We start from the raw sequence: 27,340 nt of genomic DNA, 5'->3' as shown, positions 1-27,340 counted from the left end.
TTGCCCTAGCGGTGACCTTGTGTGTAATTGAATAATAGGATAATTGGATAATATGTCTATGACCTCGTGAGTATAAGGGATCCATTGTTTAATATTAGAACTTTGATATAATGGAAGTTATGAGGGTTATAGATATTAGGGTGTGTGGCACATGCAAGCATCAGCATCGAGCTCCCTCCCAGACTGCACTGGGGTTGCTGGGCACTGTGATAAAAGTGATAAAAAAAGAGTTTTTTTAATAATGACGTATATTTCACACTAGCTAAAGTTGAAAAAACATTCTGTTCTTTTAAAAGAAAATAGATGAAATTATAAAATAAAATATATAATATCAAATAAATATCTTCCTAAAATCTACTGAACCAATTATTTTAGTTTTAGATAAAAAATAAATATCTTACTAAAAATCTACTGAACCAATTATTTTAGATTTAGATTAACAAAAGTGTATTCAGTGATCAGGATGAGACATTGTTAATGTTTTGTTAGTGCAAAAATTATTTCAAAGTATAATCTTAAAAGATTAAATAAAGAAAAAAATAGATTAAAGAAAATAAAAAATAAAAGATTGCTTAAATTAAATTCAATGAATTAATAAAAACAAATATTCTACGTCGATGGTATGTGGAAAAACTTGACTTGAACTTAAAGTATATTTAAGTAAGTAAGATATATGCCGTATATAAATAAGTAAGATATATATATAATAAAATATGTTTTAAATTAAATTCAATTAATTATTAAAAGTCTTAATAAAAACAAATATTCTACATCAATGGTCTGTGGAAAAACATGACTTGAACTTAAAGTATATTTTTTATTTATCGGGGGTATGTAAAATAATTCGAAATTTGAAGTGTCACAAGTCATCTCACACATGTGAAATGTTCAATAATCTCAAAATATCTGTGAGAAAATGACCACATCTTCAGAGAGAGAGAGAGAGAGAGAGAGCAACAATGAAAACATTTAGAAACTGTGAAGCCTCAGGCTGTCCCCATTGATAGGCTGCTTATAAGGTCCATCCGATCAGCGCAGCGTCTTCAGAGAAATAAGTTCCTTGACAATCATTAATGCTAGCTTCAGGATATAGGGTGACGGACCAGATGAGCCTCTGTGCATCATGTCACAGTGTATGTTATGTTAGTCTGCTAACACCTTTCCAGAGCCAAAGTTTTGTTCGTACTAAATTTATTTAAAAGCATAATCATAACAGTTTAAATATGATATTTTAAAATGAAAGATTGTATAAATTAAATCTTTAAAGTTTGAATACATTCGTATCTTCTATTTATCTTTTAGAAGTTTACTGTAATGATTTTGTTTAACGGTGACCTATAATTGCTATTTAACAATGTCTGTTCACTTTAGATTGTTGAAAGTTTTTAAGAAAACCTGTACTTAGTCATCTTAAATCTCATTTATATGAAAAGATTCAATCAGCCTTTTTGGCCATGATGGGTTTAAATTTTTATGGTGGGGGCTTTCCATAGCCATAATGATTTTTGTACTGTAACTGCATATGCTATCCCGTACACCTAAACACGACCATCACAGAAAACATCTCAGGTTACGACTGTAACCCTAGTTCCCTGAGAAGGGACCGAGATGATGCGTCGATGACGCTTTGGGAAAGCTCCTGCGTGATTGCGTCTGAAGCACTTGTGTCAACTAGTCCAATGGCGAGAGTTGGCGTCACGGATGAAGCACATCCGGAATAGAACCGCGCTAGCTTCGAAAATGGCCGAAGCAAGCCGATCACAAGGATGTAGGAAGTATGGCAAAGTGACACATCGTCTCGTTCCCTTCTCAGGGAACTAGGGTTACAGTCGTAACCTAAGATGTTCCCTTTCGAGGGAACTCGCGATGCGTCGATGACGCTTTGGGAACGAGAATACCAAAACGCCATATGAACCAGAGCCTGTCTGTGTGAATACTGCACAACTAAGACAAGAGCACCGGAGAACCTGGGGAGCGCCCAGGTCGAAGTTGTAAAACCTTACGAATGTGAGCAGAGAGGACCAGCCTGCCGCATACCACATCCTACAGGGATATCTACATAATAAGTCTTCTAAGCCGCCATATTCCTGTCCTGGTCTAAAAGCACCACGAGGAAACGACAAAAGGTTCCCCCTCCCCCCAGGGAAATACCACCAAAAGGGACAAACGAACCCGCAGTAACTCCAGCACTGTACAAATCAGGCAGTAAACTGGGCCCCACTGTCCGAGATCCGCAATATGAAGTGAAAACCCATCACTTAATACATACAGTTTCCTCATGGAGGGAGCTCTGGAGTGAAGTATGGTCTCCACAACCTCAGTTGAGAGACCAAAGTCAATGAGTTGGGCCCTCTCAGAGGCCAAACACACAGGTTTCAAATCTCTGGGCTGGGGTGAAGGGTCACCCCTTCCACTTGAGACCGAAGGTCCCTTCTGACTGGAATCTCCAAGGGAGAGCCATCGAGGAGAGACACCAGGTCCGAGAACCAGTCAACTCCTGGGAGCAGAGTAATCGGGGAAAGACGTACAGACGTAGCCTCGGCCATGTCAATACCACAACGTCCAGCCCCAAGAAAGCTGGGTGTGTGAGGGAGAACCAAAGTGGACCGTGCGTCTTATCCTGAGACGTGAAGAAATCCACTTGTGCCTGGCCATAAACCCCCCAAATGTGCTCCACCACCTCGGTGTGGAGCCTCCAATCCCCGGGCCTCAGCCCCTGCCTCAACAGGTTGTCTGTCCTTCCATTACTGCTCCCCAGCCGGTGAGGGAAGCATCTGTCGAGATAGCAACTCGATGGCAAAGAGCTCCCAACACCGGACCCTGGGATAGGAACCAGTATTTCCTCCATATAACCAAAGCGTGGAGACACCGCCGCGTGATCTTGATCGTACGAAGTGGGTTTCCCCTCGGGGAGAACCCTCTGGTTCTGAGCCACCACTGCAAGGGTCTCATGTACAGTAGGCCAAAGGGTATCACATTGGACGCTGCTGCCATGAGGCCCAACAGTTTCTCGAACTGTTTCACAGTGTGTGACTGGCCTAGCTTCAACTCTTTTGTGGCTGTGAGGATAGCAGCTACACGAACGGGCGATAGTGTGGTTTACATCGTGACTGAATCCCATACCACACCAAGGAAACTGGTTCTCTGTAGTGGAGAAAGCACACTCTTCTTGGCATTGAGTCCCAACCCCAATATATTATGTGAGTGAGGACGACATCTCGATGCCGGGCCGCTAACTGTCCGCTGGAATCAGCCAGTCATCGATGTAGTTCAGAATGCGTATGCACTGCAGCCTGAGCGAGGCCAGAGCTGCATCTACGCACTTCGTGAACGTGCGGGGTGATAGAGCTAGACCGAATGGAAGCACCCGATAATGGTATTCTTTACCCCAAAAGGAAACCTCAGGAACTTCCTGTGTTGAGGGAGGATGGAGACATGGAAGTAAGCGTCTTTTAAATCTATCGTGACAAACCAGTCCTCAGATCTGATTTGGGTCACGATCTGTTTGAGTGTGAGCATCTAGAACTTGAGTTTCATGACTGCACAATTCAACAGACGAAGATCTAAAATGGGACGCAACCCCCCCATCCTTTTTTCGGAACAATAAAGTAGCGGCTGTAAAACCCTGATACTCTATAGCTCCCTTCGCTAATAGAGACTCTACTTCTTGCTCCATCACCAGAGCCTGCTCGGGATGTACTAACGCGAGTAGCACCCCGTTGTAACGAGGTGGAGGAGAATGAAACTGGATTCTGTAGCCTCTCTCTATTATCTGCAGGACCCATGGAGATATATTCGGCAGATTCTTCACTCTGTCAGAAATCTACTAAGGGTACCAGTCTCTCGAGACTGGCCTCTGGTGTTATTGTAACAGCCACTTCGGTGACCTGAAGCATACTGGCAGGAAACAACCGAACTGACTGTTTTTGAACCCCCCTCAGAGGGTGCGAGTTTGACACTGAGCCATGTGCTCGCTGGAGACCGCTGTGCCCCGAGGCACCAAGGGTGGTGGGGTTGGCAGAATGGCCTCCTGAGGGCACCGAGGTGGGGCGGGCACCGTATACTGAGGTGTACACCCCTCCACCCCGGTCGGGGTTGCCCTCAGAGGTCTGACACCAGTGGCGTCAGGACCTTGGCTGAAGCCTTTTTCGCAGAAACAACGGTCCTCAGATCCATCTTCTGCTTCAAAGGCTTCTGTGGAGAATGCCATTCCGGTCCCCAATCTTTCTGAGGGGGAGCACAGAAAACGACACTCTGTCCTGAGTGCCATTTACACCTTACCCACCAGCGCCAAGAGTTTCTAACTGGCCTGGAGAGTAATGCTGAGCCTTAAGGGGAGCCTAAGCCGTGACAGGACTGATAGCTCGCAAGCGTCTGTTCTGCCTTTGGCATCGGCCATGCCCAAGCTCTTTCAACCCAATTTATTAAACATACATTTTTAGAATTGAAAATCCAGGATGAAAGGGTTGATCCGGGATCTCATTTTTTATTAGTGGAGATCGGGAAAAACTGGAAGGCCCTGACAAGGAAGTTATAAACTCATTGTACACAGGGGATTGAGATGGAGAATCTTCAATTCCCTTAACTCGATGCTCAGCACATCCATCTCCTCGGAGGTGGACAGCTGCAGCACCGAATATTACCATTTATTCCTCAAAATTAAATATAGTAAAAGAGCAACCAGACAAGTTAACACGGTCTGGATGAAAGGCTGAATATATATTTATACATATAGGCTTATATATAAAAAATAGTTTCAACATACAATAAAAGAATCACAAATTCATAGCTTGCAATACACTATGCATCTCTTTAATCTATGCATTGCATTTGCATAACCACTCGATTCTTACTGCAGTCTTTTTTATAAACAGTAGCATGGGGAAACTCCCGATAGTGCACACATGTCGGTAATGTTTATGAATGAACATAGCCTGTCCACTATTTTCATTTTTATTTAGAGCTACATGATTCTTCGAACATGCTCTTAATAGATGAGGGTGGTGAGTTTTTATTCCCCTGCATCGATGCTCAGCACCTCTACCTCCTCAGAGATAGACTGCTGAAACACCGGGCTCTCTAACCAGGGCGGAAGAAGCCGCGGCGTGGGCTTCCGATCCCAGAGAGAGAGCGCTGGATCCCCCGGGTAAAGGCAGAGAAAAGGCGGAGCCCGTCTCTAACCCCTCCGCGAGATCCATTTGCGAACCCCACAATGCCATCTTCCATGCTGCCTCGGCAACAACGGGGCCGGTACTGCGAGGAACGTGAGCCTGAACACCCTCCTCAAAGAGTGACAAGCGGGAACGGAGCGAGTAAAGCGATAGTAACCCAGGTGAAAAAGACGTACTATTAAATATATAAAAAATGTACTTGAGTATGTTTTTAGTACAATACAAATATACTTTAATGCATTTTTAATACATTTAACAGTACGTCTTTTTCACCTGGGAACTCACGATGCTCGTAGTCTGTGCCCTCGAGCGCTGACAGATCATGCTCCGTTCCAAACAAACAACACATACATCGTGAGTATCCCCACCCGTGAAGAAAGAGGGCAGGGAGGAACACACGAGTTACAGGCCAGATGAGCCTCTGGGACACAATGTCACAGCATGTAAAGTTAGTCTGCGTTTCCAGAGTTTTATTCATACTAAATTCATTTAAAAGCATAATCTTAAAAGTTTAAATTAGATCTTTTAAAATTAAAAGACTGTTTAAATCAAATCTTTAAAGTTTTATTAAAATCGTATCGTCTGTTTATCTTCTTAGAAGACTTCTCTATGATATAAATGATTTTGCTTAAATTTAACCTAAAGTATTATTTTTTTCTAAACAGCGTCTGTTCAAAAAAAAAATTTAAAAATAAATTTTACAGCAAAAACTGTGTTTAGGCGTCTTAGATCTTATTTATACAAACATATTTCAAACAGTATTTTTGTCCATGCAACATGAAACGTTGTCAAAATTTGTCACAATGTTTCGTTGGTTGTTTTGTTTTTAAGAAATCCGAGGGCTCGACATTGCTCTTATTTAGATTAAGTTTATCATTTAGAAAATCAGCACACATTTTCAGAGACGCGATGTGCCTCTGTGGTCCAGCATGAGTAAAGTTTGTCTTGAGCGAATATTTCATTTTACTCGTCTTAATTCAAAGCATGATCTTACTTTTTCTACGGTAGCTATGATCTATTGCACGTATACGGTGTGTATCATTTTTACATTTCTTGTATCTCCCGAACTATCCTTAATTAGTGTGGAAACACACAGGGTGAAACCCTTTACTGAGGATATACTATCGGTTATCTACTCAAAATATATGTCGAAGTTTAAAATGTTAGCATTTGTTGATGGACAGGCTGTGTGTCTGTTGAACAGCCTGCATGAACAGACTTTGGGGAGAGCTGATGATACTATAGCAGGAGGCATGACCTCTGACCTCCTCGATTTTGAAGGCTTTTTTGGTTAACCCTTGTGTGGTTAACCCCATGATCTGTCAGTTACTGTCCACCTCTGAATATTACAAGCACACAAACACACTTTTTATTTTATTACACATATACAAACCACACTTAGACATCCATACCAACAAACCCACACAATTATCGTGGCATAATTTATCCAATTGGCTCTATAATATGCTGAAGCAGAAAACAGGAATAAAGTGAGTACTTGCTTTATAGGCCTAACCTGAAAAAATGGCACCATCTGATAAAAAATTGTAAAAATGTCAATTTTGAAGCCTTGCCAACAGAATGAAAGCCTATTAAAAAAGATTGCATCATTTTATAGTTAAACGGCACAGGGATTAAAAAATGCAGTTTCAATGGGGCCATTTTTGTCCAAAAGGTCCTGAGAGGAAGTTTTTTGTGTAACTAGTGCAAAATAGATTTTTTAAAGGAAATGGTGATGAAATAGTAAAATTCCAATAAAAATACACACCCGTGCCAAATTTTATGCAGTTGGCATTAACACAGGCAAAGTGATCAAAAAAACAAAACTGAAAATGACAAAAATGTCCTTAAGGATGCACAAGGGTTAAAGACTCTACAAGTTAGTTCTTAATTTCAGTTGTGTAAATTACAAAACAGCATTTTTCAACCGAGTGATTCTACACATGAGAGGTCTTCAGAAGCGCCTCTTCCGGGGTCAATGGATCTCCTGAGAATATTTAATTTCCCTTAAAAACCAAAAGATGAAGCTAAATGACACTATTCCAGCATTCCCCACCGAAATCAAATACTGTATTATATACGCTTTGTATTACACTTTTTCAAAGGATAATCTTGCTTTAAAGTTTGAACACAAATTTAAAAGCATTTCTTCATATTGGCTGTGTTCTGACACAGTCATTAATTGGTACTTTTACTTTTATAAAATGTACTTTTATTATTTCTACAAAGGTTCAATACCAATTAATTTCCTAGAAAGTATAAAGTAAAAAGATATGATGTCTGATAGTGTTTTTAAGAAATAGGTGTTGCAAAACTCCAAACAGTTCCTCACACAATGACAGCATTAACGATGGTCAACGGTTCATATCAACATGTTTAGCCATTTATTGTCATTACAAAAAGTACTTTTCAATGAGCCGTTGACCATCTTTAATGCTGTCATTGTGTGAGGAACTGTTTGGAGTTTTGCAACACCTATTTCTTAAAACATTGCATCAGACATATCATATATCATATTTTTGTACTTTATACTTTCTAGGAAATAAAAGTACATTTTATAATTAATGACATTGTGTCAGAACACAGCCAATATGAAGAAATGCTTTTAAATTTGTGTTCAAACTTTACTCATGCTGGACCACAGAGGCACATCGCGTCTCTGAAAATGTGTGCTGATTTTCTAAATGATAAACTTAATCTAAATAAGAGCAATGTCGAGCCCTCGGATTTCTTAAAAACAAAACAACCACAACAACAAAACATTGTGACAAACTTTGACAACGTTTCATGTTGCATGGACAAAAATACTGTTTGAAATATGTTTGTATAAATAAGATCTAAGACGCCTAAACACAGTTTTTGCTTTAAAATTTATTTTTCACATTTTTTTTTTTTGAACAGACGCTGTTTAGAAAAAAATAATACTTTAGGTTAAATTTAAGCAAAATCATTTATATCATAGAGAAGTCTTTTAAGAAGATAAACAGACGATACGATTTTAATAAAACTTTAAAGATTTGATTTAAACAGTCTTTTAATTTTAAAAGATCTAATTTAAACTTTTAAGATTATGCTTTTAAATGAATTTAGTATGAATAAAACTCTGGAAACGCAGACTAACTTTACATGCTGTGACATTGTGTCCCAGAGGCTCATCTGGCCTGTAACTCCTCTTGTCTCTGTGAGCGTCTGAAGCGTCATTTCACACTGTAGTTTATCCCTGAAGGATCTGGGGGTGTTTTGTTTATGACAACTTAAACTGTTTGCTTTTTTGATTGTTTTTTATCTTTGCATAAACAACTACTACGTCGATGGTATGTGGAAAAACTTGACTTGAACTTAAAGTATATTTAAGTAAGTAAGATATATGCCGTATATAAATAAGTAAGATATATATATAATAAAATATGTTTTAAATTAAATTAAATTAATTATTAAAAGTCTTAATAAAAACAAATATTCTACATCAATGGTCTGTGGAAAAACATGACTTGAACTTAAAGTATATTTTTTATTTATCGGGGGTATGTAAAATAATTCGAAATTTGAAGTGTCACAAGTCATCTCACACATGTGAAATGTTCAATAATCTCAAAATATCTGTGAGAAAATGACCACATAGGCCTATCTTCAGAGAGAGAGAGAGAGAGAGAGCAACAATGAAAACATTTAGAAACTGTGAAGCCTCAGGCTGTCCCCATTGATAGGCTGCTTATAAGGTCCATCCGATCAGCGCAGCGTCTTCAGAGAAATAAGTTCCTTGACAATCATTAATGCTAGCTTCAGGATATAGGGTGACGGACCAGATGAGCCTCTGTGCATCATGTCACAGTGTATGTAATGTTAGTCTGCTAACACCTTTCCAGAGCCAAAGTTTTGTTCGTACTAAATGTATTTAAAAGCATAATCATAACAGTTTAAATATGATATTTTAAAATGAAAGATTGTATAAATTAAATCTTTAAAGTTTGAATACATTCGTATCTTCTATTTATCTTTTAGAAGTTTACTGTAATGATTTTGTTTAACGGTGACCTAAAGTATAATTGCTATTTAACAATGTCTGTTCACTTTAGATTGTTGAAAGTTTTTAAGAAAACCTGTACTTAGTCATCTTAAATCTCATTTATATGAAAAGATTCAATCAGCCTTTTTGGCCATGATGGGTTTAAATTTTTATGGTGGGGGCTTTCCATAGCCATAATGATTTTTGTACTGTAACTGCATATGCTATCCCGTACACCTAAACACGACCATCACAGAAAACATCTCAGGTTACGACTGTAACCCTAGTTCCCTGAGAAGGGACCGAGATGATGCGTCGATGACGCTTTGGGAAAGCTCCTGCGTGATTGCGTCTGAAGCACTTGTGTCAACTAGTCCAATGGCGAGAGTGGGCGTCACAGATGAAGCACATCCGGAATAGAACCGCGCTAGCTTCGAAAATGGCCGAAGCAAGCCGATCACAAGGATGTAGGAAGTATGGCAAAGTGACACATCGTCTCGTTCCCTTCTCAGGGAACTAGGGTTACAGTCGTAACCTAAGATGTTCCCTTTCGAGGGAACTCGCGATGCGTCGATGACGCTTTGGGAACGAGAATACCAAAACGCCATATGAACCAGAGCCTGTCTGTGTGAATACTGCACAACTAAGACAAGAGCACCGGAGAACCTGGGGAGCGCCCAGGTCGAAGTTGTAAAACCTTACGAATGTGAGCAGAGAGGACCAGCCTGCCGCATACCACATCCTACAGGGATATCTACATAATAAGTCTTCTAAGCCGCCATATTCCTGTCCTGGTCTAAAAGCACCAAGAGGAAACGACCAAAGGTTCCCCCTCCCCCCAGGGAAATACCACCAAAAGGGACAAACGAACCCGCAGTAACTCCAGCACTGTACAAATCAGGCAGTAAACTGGGCCCCACTGTCCGAGATCCGCAATATGAAGTGAAAACCCATCACTTAATACATACAGTTTCCTCATGGAGGGAGCTCTGGAGTGAAGTATAGTCTCAGTTGAGAGACCAAAGTCAATGAGTTGGGCCCTCTCAGAGGCCAAACACACAGGATTCAAATCTCTGGGCTGGGGTGAAGGGTCACCCCTTCCACTTGAGACCAAAGGTCCCTCCTGACTGGAATCTCCAAGGGAGAGCCATCGAGGAGAGACACCAGGTCCGAGAACCAGTCAACTCCTGGGAGCAGAGTAATCGGGGAAAGACGTACAGACGTAGCCTCGGCCATCTCAATACCACAACGTCCAGCCCCAAGAAAGCTGGGTGTGTGAGGGAGAACCAAAGTGGACTGTGCGTCTTATCCTGAGACGTGAAGAAATCCACTTGTGCCTGGCCATAAACCCCCCAAATGTGCTCCACCACCTCGGTGTGGAGCCTCCAATCCCCGGGCCTCAGCCCCTGCCTCAACAGGATGTCTGTCCTTCCATTACTGCTCCCCAGCCGGTGAGGGAAGCATCTGTCGAGATAGCAACTCGATGGCAAAGAGCTCCCAACACCGGACCCTGGGATAGGAACCAGTATTTCCTCCATATAACCAAAGCGTGGAGACACCGCCGCGTGATCTTGATCGTACGAAGTGGGTTTCCCCTCGGGGAGAACCCTCTGGTTCTGAGCCACCACTGCAAGGGTCTTATGTACAGTAGGCCAAAGGGTATCACATTGGACGCTGCTGCCATGAGGCCCAACAGTTTCTCGAACTGTTTCACAGTGTGTGACTGGCCTAGCTTCAACTCTTTTGTGGCTGTGAGGATAGCAGCTACACGAACGGGCGATAGTGTGGTTTACATCGTGACTGAATCCCATACCACACCAAGGAAACTGGTTCTCTGTAGTGGAGAAAGCACACTCTTCTTGGCATTGAGTCCCAACTCCAATTTATTATGTGAGCGAGGACGACATCTCGATGCCGGGCCGCTAACTGTCCGCTGGAATCAGCCAGTCATCGATGTAGTTCAGAATGCGTATGCACTGCAGCCTGAGCGAGGCCAGAGCTGCATCTACGCACTTCGTGAACGTGCGGGGTGATAGAGCTAGACCAAATGGAAGCACCCGATAATGGTATTCTTTACCCCAAAAGGAAACCTCAGGAACTTCCTGTGTTGAGGGAGGATGGAGACATGGAAGTAAGCGTCTTTTAAATCTATCGTGACAAACCAGTCCTCAGATCTGATTTGGGTCACGATCTGTTTGAGTGTGAGCATCTAGAACTTGAGTTTCATGACTGCACAATTCAACAGACGAAGATCTAAAATGGGACGCAACCCCCCCATCCTTTTTTCGGAACAATAAAGTAGCGGCTGTAAAACCCTGATACTCTATAGCTCCCTTCGCTAATAGAGACTCTACTTCTTGCTCCATCACCAGAGCCTGCTCGGGATGTACTAACGCGAGTAGCACCCCGTTGTAACGAGGTGGAGGAGAATGAAACTGGATTCTGTAGCCTCTCTCTATTATCTGCAGGACCCATGGAGATATATTCGGCAGATTCTTCACTCTGTCAGAAATCTACTAAGGGTACCAGTCTCTCGAGACTGGCCTCTGGTGTTATTGTAACAGCCACTTCGGTGACCTGAAGCATACTGGCAGGAAACAACCGAACTGACTGTTTTTGAACCCCCCTCAGAGGGTGCGAGTTTGACACTGAGCCATGTGCTCGCTGGAGACCGCTGTGCCCCGAGGCACCAAGGGTGGCGGGGTTGGCAGAATGGCCTCCTGAGGGCACCGAGGTGGGGCGGGCACCGTATACTGAGGTGTACACCCCTCCACCCCGGTCGGGGTTGCCCTCAGAGGTCTGACACCAGTGGCGTCAGGACCTTGGCCGAAGCCTTTTTCGCAGAAACAACGGTCCTCAGATCCATCTTCTGCTTCAAAGGCTTCTGTGGAGAATGCCATTCCGGTCCCCAATCTTTCTGAGGGGGAGCACAGAAAACGACACTCTGTCCTGAGTGCCATTTACGCCTTACCCACCAGCGCCAAGAGTTTCTAACTGGCCTGGAGAGTAATGCTGAGCCTTAAGGGGAGCCTAAGCCGTGACAGGACTGATAGCTCGCAAGCGTCTGTTCTGCCTTTGGCATCGGCCATGCCCAAGCTCTTTCAACCCAATTTATTAAACATACATTTTTAGAATTGAAAATCCAGGATGAAAGGGTTGATCCGGGATCTCATTTTTTATTAGTGGAGATCGGGAAAAACTGGAAGGCCCTGACAAGGAAGTTATAAACTCATTGTACACAGGGGATTGAGATGGAGAATCTTCAATTCCCTTAACTCGATGCTCAGCACATCCATCTCCTCGGAGGTGGACAGCTGCAGCACCGAATATTACCATTTATTCCTCAAAATTAAATATAGTAAAAGAGCAACCAGACAAGTTAACACGGTCTGGATGAAAGGCTGAATATATATTTATACATATAGGCTTATATATAAAAAATAGTTTCAACATACAATAAAAGAATCACAAATTCATAGCTTGCAATACACTATGCATCTCTTTAATCTATGCATTGCATTTGCATAACCACTCGATTCTTACTGCAGTCTTTTTTATAAACAGTAGCATGGGGAAACTCCCGATAGTGCACACACGTCGGTAATGTTTATGAATGAACATAGCCTGTCCACTATTTTCATTTTTATTTAGAGCTACATGATTCTTCGAACATGCTCTTAATAGATGAGGGTGGTGAGTTTTTATTCCCCTGCATCGATGCTCAGCACCTCTACCTCCTCAGAGATAGACTGCTGAAACACCGGGCTCTCTAACCAGGGCGGAAGAAGCCGCGGCGTGGGCTTCCGATCCCAGAGAGAGAGCGCTGGATCCCCCGGGTAAAGGCAGAGAAAAGGCGGAGCCCGTCTCTAACCCCTCCGCGAGATCCATTTGCGAACCCCACAATGCCATCTTCCATGCTGCCTCGGCAACAACGGGGCCGGTACTGCGAGGAACGTGAGCCTGAACACCCTCCTCAAAGAGTGACAAGCGGGAACGGAGCGAGTAAAGCGATAGTAACCCAGGTGAAAAAGACGTACTATTAAATATATAAAAAATGTACTTGAGTATGTTTTTAGTACAATACAAATATACTTTAATGCATTTTTAATACATTTAACAGTACGTCTTTTTCACCTGGGAACTCACGATGCTCGTAGTCTGTGCCCTCGAGCGCTGACAGATCATGCTCCGTTCCAAACAAACAACACATACATCGTGAGTATCCCCACCCGTGAAGAAAGAGGGCAGGGAGGAACACACGAGTTACAGGCCAGATGAGCCTCTGGGACACAATGTCACAGCATGTAAAGTTAGTCTGCGTTTCCAGAGTTTTATTCATACTAAATTCATTTAAAAGCATAATCTTAAAAGTTTAAATTAGATCTTTTAAAATTAAAAGACTGTTTAAATCAAATCTTTAAAGTTTTATTAAAATCGTATCGTCTGTTTATCTTCTTAGAAGACTTCTCTATGATATAAATGATTTTGCTTAAATTTAACCTAAAGTATTATTTTTTTCTAAACAGCGTCTGTTCAAAAAAAAAATTTAAAAATAAATTTTACAGCAAAAACTGTGTTTAGGCGTCTTAGATCTTATTTATACAAACATATTTCAAACAGTATTTTTGTCCATGCAACATGAAACGTTGTCAAAATTTGTCACAATGTTTCGTTGTTGTGGTTGTTTTGTTTTTAAGAAATCCGAGGGCTCGACATTGCTCTTATTTAGATTAAGTTTATCATTTAGAAAATCAGCACACATTTTCAGAGACGCGATGTGCCTCTGTGGTCCAGCATGAGTAAAGTTTGTCTTGAGCGAATATTTCATTTTACTCGTCTTAATTCAAAGCATGATCTTACTTTTTCTACGGTAGCTATGATCTATTGCACGTATACGGTGTGTATCATTTTTACATTTCTTGTATCTCCCGAACTATCCTTAATTAGTGTGGAAACACACAGGGTGAAACCCTTTACTGAGGATATACTATCGGTTATCTACTCAAAATATATGTCGAAGTTTAAAATGTTAGCATTTGTTGATGGACAGGCTGTGTGTCTGTTGAACAGCCTGCATGAACAGACTTTGGGGAGAGCTGATGATACTATAGCAGGAGGCATGACCTCTGACCTCCTCGATTTTGAAGGCTTTTTTGGTTAACCCTTGTGTGGTTAACCCCATGATCTGTCAGTTACTGTCCACCTCTGAATATTACAAGCACACAAACACACTTTTTATTTTATTACACATATACAAACCACACTTAGACATCCATACCAACAAACCCACACAATTATCGTTGCATAATTTATCCAATTGGCTCTATAATATGCTGAAGCAGAAAACAGGAATACAGCGAGTACTTGCTTTATAGGCCTAACCTGAAAAAATGGCACCATCTGATAAAAAATTGTAAAAATGTCAATTTTGAAGCCTTGCCAACAGAATGAAAGCCTATTAAAAAAAGATTGCATCATTTTATAGTTAAACGGCACAGGGATTAAAAAATGCAGTTTTAATGGGTTTCAATGGGGCCATTTTTGTCCAAAAGGTCCTGAGAGGAAGTTTTTTGTGTAACTAGTGCAAAATAGATTTTTTAAAGGAAATGGTGATGAAATAGTAAAATTCCAATAAAAATACACACCCGTGCCAAATTTTATGCAGTTAGCATTAACACAGGCAAAGTGATCAAAAAAACAAAACTGAAAAGGACAAAAATGTCCTTAAGGATGCACAAGGGTTAAAGACTCTACAAGTTAGTTCTTAATTTCAGTTGTGTAAATTACAAAACAGCATTTTTCAACCGAGTGATTCTACACATGAGAGGTCTTCAGAAGCGCCTCTTCCGGGGTCAATGGATCTCCTGAGAATATTTAATTTCCCTTAAAAACCAAAAGATGAAGCTAAATGACACTATTCCAGCATTCCCCACCGAAATCAAATACTGTATTATATACGCTTTGTATTACACTTTTTCAAAGGATAATCTTGCTTTAAAGTTTGAACACAAATTTAAAAGCATTTCTTCATATTGGCTGTGTTCTGACACAGTCATTAATTGGTACTTTTACTTTTATAAAATGTACTTTTATTATTTCTACAAAGGTTCAATACCAATTAATTTCCTAGAAAGTATAAAGTAAAAAGATATGATGTCTGATAGTGTTTTTAAGAAATAGGTGTTGCAAAACTCCAAACAGTTCCTCACACAATGACAGCATTAACGATGGTCAACGGTTCATATCAACATGTTTAGCCATTTATTGTCATTACAAAAAGTACTTTTCAATGAGCCGTTGACCATCTTTAATGCTGTCATTGTGTGAGGAACTGTTTGGAGTTTTGCAACACCTATTTCTTAAAACATTGCATCAGACATATCATATATCATATCTTTTTACTTTATACTTTCTAGGAAATAAAAGTACATTTTATAAAAGTAAAAGTACCAATTAATGACATTGTGTCAGAACACAGCCAATATGAAGAAATGCTTTTAAATTTGTGTTCAAACTTTACTCATGCTGGACCACAGAGGCACATCGCGTCTCTGAAAATGTGTGCTGATTTTCTAAATGATAAACTTAATCTAAATAAGAGCAATGTCGAGCCCTCGGATTTCTTAAAAACCAAACAACCACAACAACGAAACATTGTGACAAATTTTGACAACGTTTCATGTTGCATGGACAAAAATACTGTTTGAAATATGTTTGTATAAATAAGATCTAAGACGCCTAAACACAGTTTTTGCTGTAAAATTTATTTTTAAATTTATTTTTTGAACAGACGCTGTTTAGAAAAAAATAATACTTTAGGTTAAATTTAAGCAAAATCATTTAAATCATAGAGAAGTCTTCTAAGAAGATAAACAGACGATACGATTTTAATAAAACTTTAAAGATTTGATTTAAACAGTCTTTTAATTTTAAAAGATCTAATTTAAACTTTTAAGATTATGCTTTTAAATGAATTTAGTATGAATAAAACTCTGGAAACGCAGACTAACTTTACATGCTGTGACATTGTGTCCCAGAGGCTCATCTGGCCTGTAACTCGTGTGTTCCTCCCTGCCCTCTTTCTTCACGGGTGGGGATACTCACGATGTATGTGTTGTTTGTTTGGAACGGAGCATGATCTGTCAGCGCTCGAGGGCACAGACTACGAGCATCGTGAGTTCCCAGGTGAAAAAGACGTACTGTTAAATGTATTAAAAATGCATTAAAGTATATTTGTATTGTACTAAAAACATACTCAAGTACATTTTTTATATATTTAATAGTACGTCTTTTTCACCTGGGTTACTATCGCTTTACTCGCTCCGTTCCCGCTTGTCACTCTTTGAGGAGGGTGTTCAGGCTCACGTTCCTCGCAGTACCGGCCCCGTTGTTGCCGAGGCAGCATGGAAGATGGCATTGTGGGGTTCGCAAATGGATCTCGCGGAGGGGTTAGAGACGGGCTCCGCCTTTTCTCTGCCTTTACCCGGGGGATCCAGCGCTCTCTCTCTGGGATCGGAAGCCCACGCCGCGGCTTCTTCCGCCCTGGTTAGAGAGCCCGGTGTTTCAGCAGTCTATCTCTGAGGAGGTAGAGGTGCTGAGCATCGATGCAGGGGAATAAAAACTCACCACCCTCTTGCCCCCATGCGTCATGTCTTTAAACAAGATGTGGCAGAAGTGCTGCGATAAAGATTGAACACAATAAACCCAGTCTGACTTCAAGCAAGCGCTCAGCGGTGATCTACAGCTGTCCTGAGATCAGTGTAATCCACGATAAGACCAACACACAGCGACAGTAACGCTGATTCTATGAGCTCACAGCTGTGTGTTTATACAGTGTTTTACAACAGCTTCAAATGCAGCTCAGCCAATCACAATCTACAACCACATATGAATCAACATATTTAGTTTCAGAGATCATGATTCTCCCACGCTTCTGAACACACAACTAAACAAAAGACCAGGGCTGAACGATACGCCCATCTCCCGATCCGATACCATCACGATACTTGGGTGCCGATACGATATGTATTGCGATTGGATATTGCACTAGAGTGAGACCATGGGGAAAGTTAAAGCGTACACTTATACAGACTGTACATGATGTATAAGATGAGTCATATTTACAAAAACAATTCATCACATCTTTCTGAGTTTTACTTCAGAAGCGTCACACAACAGTACATTCTCTTTAATAAATTATTCAATATCAAATACATTTTTAACAGTCACTTGTCGCCATCTAGTGGCGAAACAATGTAATTGACAAATGCATTATTTTAAGCATCAAGTTTCTATCAAAAGCTGCTATCGTAGACATCAGTGTTCATATTTGAACTACTTATTCAAGTACTTTTATGATAATTTGAACTATTGCTTCACAGTAATAATGACACTATGAGGGTGAAAAGACTGTTAGTGAAGCGGTTTCATGACGACTCTCTCCGGGTCAGCGCCAACACAGATCTGAATGTTGTGATATGATTTTGTCCAAGTTTAAAAGACAGACGGACTGAAAGATCGCAAGTGTGTTTGAATGGAGATCACAGTATTTTAAAGCTGAATCGTGCAGCTCTACTGTCTTCTCTCTCAGCGTATGAGCAGCGCGAGGGCTTTCAGTGCTTCAGTCTCACGTCTCCTCCACACGAACACTCGGGATATTACCTCACTCAACACTCATAGATACCGACACACTTCATCCTCTGTTGGAACGAAAGTGGCTAACTTCTGTCAACCTCGTCTACAAGCAAGGACAAAAATAAAGCAATTTAATTTGAATTAATATTCTGGAATAAAAAAATCTATTTTAGAATTGTAAAAAAATTAAATAATAAATCGCGATAGCTAGGTGAATCGATTTCTTCTCCCAGCCCTATTAATAACATGTACTAGAGGTTCTGACAAATGATAATTGTTGCAGTCTATTGAAAAATGTTTAATAAATCTGAATGACTTTTTTTTTTAAATCAGTTTGAGTGAATGATTCAATGACTCACTCATGAACACTTCACTTGTTTCATTACCGGATGAATCCGCGTTTTTGAACGAATCTCTTGAGTGAATGATTCAATGACAAACACATTTTTATCAGACACTTGTCGCCACCTACTGGTGTAACGATGTAACTTACTCTATTTTGATCTCTACCGTAGACATCAGTGTTTACATCCGAACAATAAACTTTTATCTCAGTACTTCTGTGATAATCTGAATGATTGTAAGACAGAATTAATGATACTGTGTGTTAAAGACTGTTTGTGAAGCTGTTTCACATCTTTACATGACAACGGCTCTCTCTGGATCAGAACTCTGATCTGAATGTTCACTGTGATCCGACTTATCAAAGCTTTAATAGACATAGAGCCGAATCATTTAAGAATAAGATCGTGTGGGTGATTGAATCCAGATCACGATCTTTTAATGATTAATCGAGCAGCTCTGTGCACATGTAAACTAATATTTGATATTAACTGAAAGTTTACATTTATGCATTTGGCAGGCGCGTTTATCCAAAGCGACTTGCATTGCATTTCAAGGTACACATTTACATTCTTAACATTCTTGCTTTCCCTGGAAATCGAACCCATGACCTTGGCGTTGCAAGCGCCAGCGCCAGTCTAACCCTGACTGTTTACTTGTCTTCAATATTGCTTGAAAGGTCAATTTGCTTGTTGAGGTCAATTAGTAGAGAAAGACACATATATATTCAAACGCGCATCCCTATAGGCTAAACACGTAATCCGCACGTGCACGCCATCAGCGCTCTCACAGATATGCGTTTTTGAAGTTTGCGTGGAGATGATCACGTTTTATTATTTTTATTATTCAACGCTTGCACCTAGGAACCTGTTTCAAGGTTTGCGTTCTCGAGCACCAAACACTGTTTTCGTGCAAATGAACGGTTAAAGTTTTCTGTTAGAACGGTGTCGTGTTAGCGGCCCCTAGGTTAATAAAGCCAAAACAATCTGTGACTTTAATCTCCTATTATCACTGTAAAGCTGCTTTGAAACAATCTATATTGTAAAAAGCACTTTATAAAAGAAGGAGACTTGACTTGACTTAGGGATGAGCGAGTGAATCTGCCTGATATCAGAGGAATAATGATGCGTTCAAGTCATGTCGTAAAGATCATATTTACGAGTTAAGCTCACATGAACACCGCCACAATATCGTAAATATGAGTGGGAAGCTCAGGCTTTTCTCTAAGCCCCGATCTTTATAAGTTGGGGCGTGTCAGTGAGAAACATGGAGGAATACCGCAATACTGAAAGGTATTTAGCTGTGATATTGTCAGGCTTTTCTATTTACAGCGCAGTAAGCTAATCACCTGCACAGAATATGATAGCATTATAATATAACAGTATAATATGTAATGATAAAGTTTACAGTGGCTTCATAAATTAATTAAAAACATAAAACAGCAAAACACACCGTGATGCACATCTTTGTTCTTCCTTTTCTTTTCAAGTTTAAGAACCTTGCTGTATTTGTGTAATTAATAAAGAGAAAGTACACCGCCGTCTTACTCTGACGAACGTGACTTGAACGCTGCCGTCGTAATCACGACTTCCCACCTCGTACGTAAGCAGAGGAGTGTGTCTCACCTCGAGCCGGCCCTGCTGAGGCTTGTACACCACCTGAGGACACTCCTGCAGGATCCTGCTGTTTAACCTGCGGAAGTCATGCATGTTGTCCTTCACGATGTTGGAGACCTTGGCTTTATCCTCGCCGATCACCATCCTCCAATCCCCTACAGCCACACAATCAAACACACACTTACAGACATCAACATGCTTCCACATTTGATTACATTAAGAATCGCAAAAGATTTGTTGTATTACAAGTTTTCTGAAAAGCTATGTTAAAAAATATTCAAATTAGGTATTGTTTAATTAAATATGCTTTGATCTGCATCCATTTTCAAAACAGAAATCTGAGCATTGGATAAAGCCAGGATCAAAATTCTTGTTTTATTTTAATGACGTATTAATCCTCTGGAGCTGCTCGTGTTTCTTTGCTGTTGTTGTTTATCAATTAAATGAATGTATTATATTTTAGTTTGACAATGTTTCTTTGTTTACTTAATATTTTGTATTTTAGGGGATTTTATGGTAGTAAATTATATTTATTCAGTACTTATAATAAATTTATTCAATTTTTGAGCATAGACTTAAACGGTCATAAATCTTGAATGCTTTGTAGTTTCAAAGTTCTTCTTTTTAAAGACGACACTTGGCAGATTATTGCTGAAGTGAAGAAACGTTTAACCTTCTGGTGCAGTTCAGTAATTTTTTACCAAAATATTTTACACTTTGGCACTTGCTGTGTGAACACACACACAAAAAAATAAATCATGGACATGATTCGAAAAGGTTAAATGGTTGCAAAAAAACTGTGGTCAAAAACTTTTTGTGGTCAAAAATGAGGCATTGGAAATGAATGGGAGGTGAATGTCCTCTAGTGGAAGCGTCTGGTACTGCAGCCGAACACACCCTTACTGAAAGATAATTTTTTAAGATATCAAACTTAAATTTGGAACACATCTTGTTTATTATTTTTTTATTTATTTTCTCACAGTTTGAGAGTAAAACTTGGTATGAAACTTTTTGATAAAAAAAAAAAGGTATTATAGTGCTTTTTTTTTTAACAATAAATGTAAACATTTTTTGAAGTTCACTTTTTTAAAGGGGTGATGTAATGCCCTTTTCACAAGATGTAAAATAAGTCTCTGATGTCCCCAGAGTGTGTATGTGAAGTTTTAGCTCAAAATACCCCACAGATAATTTTATATAGCATGTTAAAATTGTCACTTTTTGAGGGTGCAAAAACTACCATGGTCAAAAACTGAATAAATGGATTATAACCAGGGTTTGAAATTAACGGGTAACGCTGTTAAATCACTAGCCAATTTGGCGGGTTAGTTATTATCTTTACTCACTTCGCTGGGGAAGTTCGTGTAAACCAAATCTGCACAGATTTAGCTCAAATACTCGTGAGTCATCATGATATATTAAATACAGCGTATTGCGCATAATCTGCTCATATCTGGCTTACTTGAACACACACATCATTAAACAACAAATAACAGTGCGCTTTGAAATCTAAATTTTATAACAACTTCTACTAGCCAAAAAAAAAGAAAGAAATGAACCAGATGAGCTGCGCCACAGTTTTTATGAGTGTATATATATATATATACACAGTGAGGAAAATAAGTATTTGAACACCCTGCTATTTTGCAAGTTCTCCCACTTGGAAATCATGGAGGGGTCTGAAATTGTCATCGTAGGTGCATGTCCACTGTGAGAGACATAATCTAAAAAAATATCCAGAAATCGCAATGTATGATTTTTTAACTATTTATTTGTATGATACAGCTGCAAATAAGTTTTTGAACACCTGTCTATCAGCTTTTTTTTCCAGGACCGTTAAACCTTTTCAAATAATGTCCATGATTTTCTTTTGTGTTCACACAGCAAGTGCCAAAACCTTTACCAAGTTTCGTACCACTACGACGAAGTAAACATTTCTAAAAACAAAACAAAAAACAGTCAAAATGACCACACAGGACCAGAGGGACTACATGAACAACTCATCAGAATAGAAGAGTTTGGTGTGTGTGAAGATGCTGAAGTGGAGATTTCTGACTGAACGGCCTCAAAAAAACAAATACAGATTAGAGTACAAATGTAAAATGCATGTGAGAAAGACTCACCAGAGTAGGACAGTCCTGCTATCTGGAGGAAGAGCTCTTCTTCTGAGAAACTCTCGGGCAACATGAGGAAAGAAGCGATCACGGCACTCTTCAAGTTCCCTACGAGAGCGGATCGCAGTTTCCCACTCTCATTCTGCAGCAGAACTCGAACCTGTGGGGGAAAACACCACTAACTTACACACACTTGAGGAAAACACCACCAGAGAATGTCTAATAAGGGGAGAACTTCCACTCTCAGTGAACTTCCGGCTTCTGAACTGGTTGCAGTTCCACTCTGGCTCCACATGAGGGCGCTCACAGGACGAGTGCAGTTCCACTCTGGCTCCACATGAGGGCGCTCACAGGACGAGTGCAGTTCCACTCTGGCTCCACATGAGGGCGCTCACAGGACGAGTGCAGTTCCACTCTGGCTCCACATGAGGGCGCTCACAGGACGAGTTTAAAAAGTCTTTTAAAATGTCAATGACGTCACACACATCGTACGACCAGAGATACTGCTTTACGGCAATCCTTCAGTCACTCTGGTGCTTTCACGCTCTGCACTTTCTTTTCTCTCGAGGCATCGACAACACAGCTGACACAGGCAAACGCACAACACAGCCGACACAGGGAAACGCACAACACAGCCGACACAGGCAAACGCACAACACAGCCGACACAGGGAAACGCACAACACAGCCGACACAGGGAAACGCACAACACAGCCGACACAGGCAAACACACAACACAGCCGACAGACACAGGCAAACACACAACACAGCCGACAGACACAGGCAAACACACAACACAGCCGACACAAGGAAACACACAACACAGCCGACACAGGCAAACACACAACACAGCCGACACAGGCAAACACACAACACAGCCGACAGACACAGGCAAACACACAACACAGCCGACACAGGCAAACACACAACACAGCCGACAGACACAGGCAAACACACAACACAGCCGACACAGGCAAACACACGACACAGCCGACACAGGGAAACACACGACACAGGCAAACACACGACACAGCCGACACAGGCAAACACACGACACAGCCGACAGACACAGGCAAACACACAACACAGCCGACACAGGCAAACACACGACACAGCCGACACAGGCAAACACACAACACAGCCGACAGACACAGGCAAACACACAACACAGCCGACACAGGCAAACACACGACACAGCCGACACAGGGAAACACACGACACAGGCAAACACACGACACAGCCGACACAGGCAAACACACAACACAGCCGACAGACACAGGCAAACGCACAACACAGCCGACACAGGCAAACACACAACACAGCCGACAGACACAGGCAAACACACAACACAGCCGACACAGGCAAACACACGACACAGCCGACACAGGGAAACACACGACACAGGCAAACACACGACACAGGCAAACACACGACACAGGCAAACACACAACACAGCCGACACAGGCAAACACACGACACAGCCGACACAGGCAAACACACGACACAGCCGACACAGGCAAACACACGACACAGCCGACACAGGCAAACACACGACACAGCCGACACAGGCAAACACACGACACAGCCGACACAGGGAAACACACGACACAGCCGACACAGGCAAACACACGACACAGCCGACACAGGGAAACACACGACACAGCCGACACAGGCAAACACACAACACAGCCGACAGACACAGGCAAACACACAACACAGCCGACAGACACAGGCAAACACACAACACAGCCGACACAGGCAAACGCACAACACAGCCGACACAGGGAAACACACAACACAGCCGACACAGGCAAACACACAACACAGCCGACACAGGCAAACACAGCCGACACAGGCAAACGCACAACACAGCCGACACAGGCAAACGCACAACACAGCCGACACAGGGAAACACACAACACAGCCGACACAGGGAAACACACAACACAGCCGACACAGGCAAACACACAACACAGCCGACACAGGCAAACACACAACACAGCCGACACAGGGAAACACACAACACAGCCGACACAGGGAAACACACAACACAGCCGACACAGGCAAACACACAACACAGCCGACACAGGGAAACACACAACACAGCCGACACAGGGAAACACACAACACAGCCGACACAGGCAAACACACAACACTGCTGACACAGGTAAACACACGTGCTAGAAGAGTTTTTGTTTTGTTGTTTTAAAAGACCACGCCGAAAATACACACACACACACACACACACACACACACACGATGCCATCAAGCGGTATCTCTGGTCGTAATCAGTCCTTCACTGACCAATCAGCGTTCATTAGCAGAATGCTAGTGTGTTATGGGCAACAACAACTCAACCTGTAAGAAGTCGAAAGGACATAAGTACTCGTTCATTCAACTTTCGACCTATAACCCATGTTGAACTTGCAAAACCTACAATCAAATCTGAGATTTCTCAACGGCAATCGGGTGAAAGAGACACATTTAGCCGTCTAGCTCCATAGACTCCCATTGATTCATTCTGCACTCATGGGCGATCGCCCCCAGTGGAGCTCTGGTGGAACTACAGCCAACATTCGGTACAATAGGACTTAATCAGGAGTGGGAAGGCTCTCCGTAGACGGGCTCTGACACCACTAACTCACTCACACTCACACTTGAGGAAAACACCACTAACTCACACACACTCACACTTGAGGAAAACACCACTAACTCACACACACTCACACTTGAGGAAAACACCACTAACTTACACACACTCACACTTGAGGAAAACACCACTAACTCACACACACTCACACTTGAGGAAAACACCACTAACTCACACACACTTGAGGAAAACACCACTAACTCACACACACTCACACTTGAGGAAAACACCACTAACTCACACACACTCACACTTGAGGAAAACACCACTAACTCACACACACTCACACTTGAGGAAAACACCACTAACTCACACACACTCACACTTGAGGAAAACACCACTAACTCACACACACTCACACTTGAGGAAAACACCACTAACTTACACACACTCACACTTGAGGAAAACACGAAGAATCTGACACTGAAACAACACCATGCACACAGTCAAACCAACATGTATTCAGACTCCTTCAACATTTCTCACATTATCACAGTTTATTCGCTATAGTTTAGAAAATGGTAATAAATATGAGCAGAACTCAGTTGATATTTGACTGGTTTTGTCCGTCCTTCTGTTAGACTGTCTCACACATGAATTATGTTGAATATCTGTCAGCTGTTAAATTTAACTACACAATTAGATAATACCAGTTTAGCTCAACCAATCACCAAGCAATGCTTCATTGTGTTCAGTCTGTGTGTAAAAAGAGCATTAGCAATTAAAGACAAAACACTTCAGCAAAACATGATCAGCTCAAAGTGTCCGAATCATTTTTGGTCCCAAATGTCTATACATTTTACTGGTAGTCACTGGATGAAGAATATTTGGGTATAATATGTCACAGTTTACTTTATATGGCTCTCCTCACTTGCATAAATGAACTATAGTGTCCTGATCACACTAGTGAAGAAACATCAAAAATAATATCTGGTGTCTGAATCATTTTTGGTTTGACTGTAAATGCCCAAAATTAACCATTTTTCTCAGTTATTTTGCTTTATTTCCAGATTCAGTCATAGGCTCGTTCTTACACTAGAGCTCGTTCACACATGCGCACTCTTCAACAATGCCGCTTTAAATCTCTTGACAAACTAAAAGACGTAAATGACATTTGCATGTGTTCTAAATTAAAGATATAGATTGCACTGACTGTCAGCTTGATTATTTTGCTCAAGATCAGGATTTATTGAGTCCACATGTCATGAAACCTAGAAACTCTTCTTCTAACCACAGGCCGAGGTCTAGATCTGTCGTTCTGAACACACAACTCTGCGATGCTGTTTGCGAATGTTCGTTAAAACGATGGTTTTGTGAAACACCGACTCGTTGAACTGCTGATTACACTCACGGGTTTGTGTAATCGTCCGGCGACGTACAGCGTCTTCCAGTGGAGTAAATCATCGATCAGAGCTTCAGTGCTGATGACGCCGTACTTGATCAACTGCAAACACAACACACGTCAAACACACTGCATTCTGGGGTTTCTCCTCTCCAATGCTGCATTCATCTGATCAGAAATACAGTAAAGCAGTGACATTTTTACTCCAGTGTAAATCAGCTGTTCTCTATGTGGATATATAGTAAATTACTCCAGTGTGTCACATGATCCTTCAGAAATCATTCTAATATGATGATTTGATGATCAAGAAACATTTATGATTATTATCAGTGTTATTTTTCAGGATTCTTCAAAGAATAGAAAGTTCACAAGAACAGCATTTATTTGAAATGTCTACATTATAAATGTCTTAAAGGAACACGCCAACTTTTTGGGACTTTAGCTTATTCGCCGTATCCCCCATAGTTAGATAAGTCCACACACACCCTTCTCATCTCCATGCGTGCCGTAACTCTGTCTGACACACCCACCGCTAGCCTAGCTTAGCACAAAGACTGGAGGTAAACGGCTCCAGCTAGCATACTGCTCCCAATAAGAGACAAAATAACGCCAACATTTTCCTATTAACATGTTGTGATTTGTGGGTGTGTCAGACAGAGTTAAGGCACGCACGGAGATGAGAAGGGTGTGTGTGGACTTATCTAACTCTGGGGGATACGGGGAATAAGCTAAAGTCCCAAAAAGTTGGCGTGTTCCTTTAACTCTCAGTTTTGATCAATTTAAAGCATCTTTTCTAAACAAAATAATTAATTTCTTTAAAGTCCCCCTGTGGTGTAAATCCAGCTTTTAATGTTGTTTATGTGTCTATGTGGTGTTTTTAATATGCTTTAAGACAAACCATGTGTAAATTCATAAGTCGACTCCATTGCTGAGTATTTCCTCCTTAAAACTGCCAAAGACAGTCTCAAAAACACGCTTTGAAATCGCTGGTGTTTCTGACGTCACAAACTACCTTGTAACCAATCAGATCAACGTGTGATCGTCAACCAGTGGATCACTGAGCTGAGTGAGTGAGTGGAGGCGGGGCTCATTTGCATATTCATAGAACCACGTGTACTAAATGAGGCAAGGGTGTCGAGTTACATTCACGATATTTTAAGGCAAAAAAACGTTTAAATATGTACTTTTGGTGATCAAAGATGAGTTTTAAGGGATAAAATGATTGACTACAGGGGGACTTTAAAAACATGTGTCAGTCTGATACCCGGTCATCCGCAGGAATCAGTGTGTTGAAGTAAACTCCGGCTCCACAATCGCTCTGGATCCTGCTGATGTGTTTCGGCCCCAGGAATCTGAGGAACGAGTAATGCTTCCGGTTCTCCATCAGGTTCATGGTGTGCCATGTGACCGGATCGTCCACGGCAAACACGAAATCCAGCATGTTCCTCTGAAACACAGGAAACACAAGC

The 27,340-nt window shown here is 41.2% G+C and overlaps 2 protein-coding genes across 4 annotated transcripts in view; one reads left to right on the top strand and one right to left on the bottom strand.

Annotated features, from left to right (window-relative positions):
- The window catches only part of LOC311074337 (synapsin-2-like), a 51,708-nt gene extending 29,955 nt beyond the window's left edge, over positions 1–21,753 (top strand). The window contains exon 4 of one of the 2 annotated variants that reach the window (XM_084100863.1): positions 21,651–21,753. In XM_084100863.1, the coding sequence (XP_083956989.1) occupies positions 21,651–21,707 (57 nt within the window). In that variant the 3' untranslated portion in view covers positions 21,708–21,753. Of the gene's footprint in view, positions 3,206–21,650 lie in introns of those variants that run through there. The other variant, XM_084100864.1, reaches the window with a different exon arrangement.
- The window catches only part of LOC311074335 (phosphatidate cytidylyltransferase, mitochondrial-like), a 27,849-nt gene extending 509 nt beyond the window's left edge, over positions 1–27,340 (bottom strand). The window contains exons 1-4 of one of the 2 annotated variants that reach the window (XM_084100861.1): positions 27,136–27,340; positions 25,881–25,973; positions 21,890–22,040; positions 19,779–19,924 (exon numbers count right to left, since the gene is read on the bottom strand). In XM_084100861.1, the coding sequence (XP_083956987.1) occupies positions 19,779–19,924; positions 21,890–22,040; positions 25,881–25,973; positions 27,136–27,312 (567 nt within the window). In that variant the 5' untranslated portion in view covers positions 27,313–27,340. Of the gene's footprint in view, positions 1–16,481; positions 19,925–21,889; positions 22,041–25,880; positions 25,974–27,135 lie in introns of those variants that run through there. The other variant, XM_084100860.1, reaches the window with a different exon arrangement.

The sequence above is a fragment of the Abramis brama genome (genome assembly GCF_963993115.1).
Source record: "Abramis brama genome assembly, chromosome: 23".
NCBI classification, from domain to species: domain Eukaryota; kingdom Metazoa; phylum Chordata; class Actinopteri; order Cypriniformes; family Leuciscidae; genus Abramis; species Abramis brama.
Note: the sequence above shows the minus strand (reverse complement) of the source record. Positions and strands in the feature narration are given on the sequence as shown.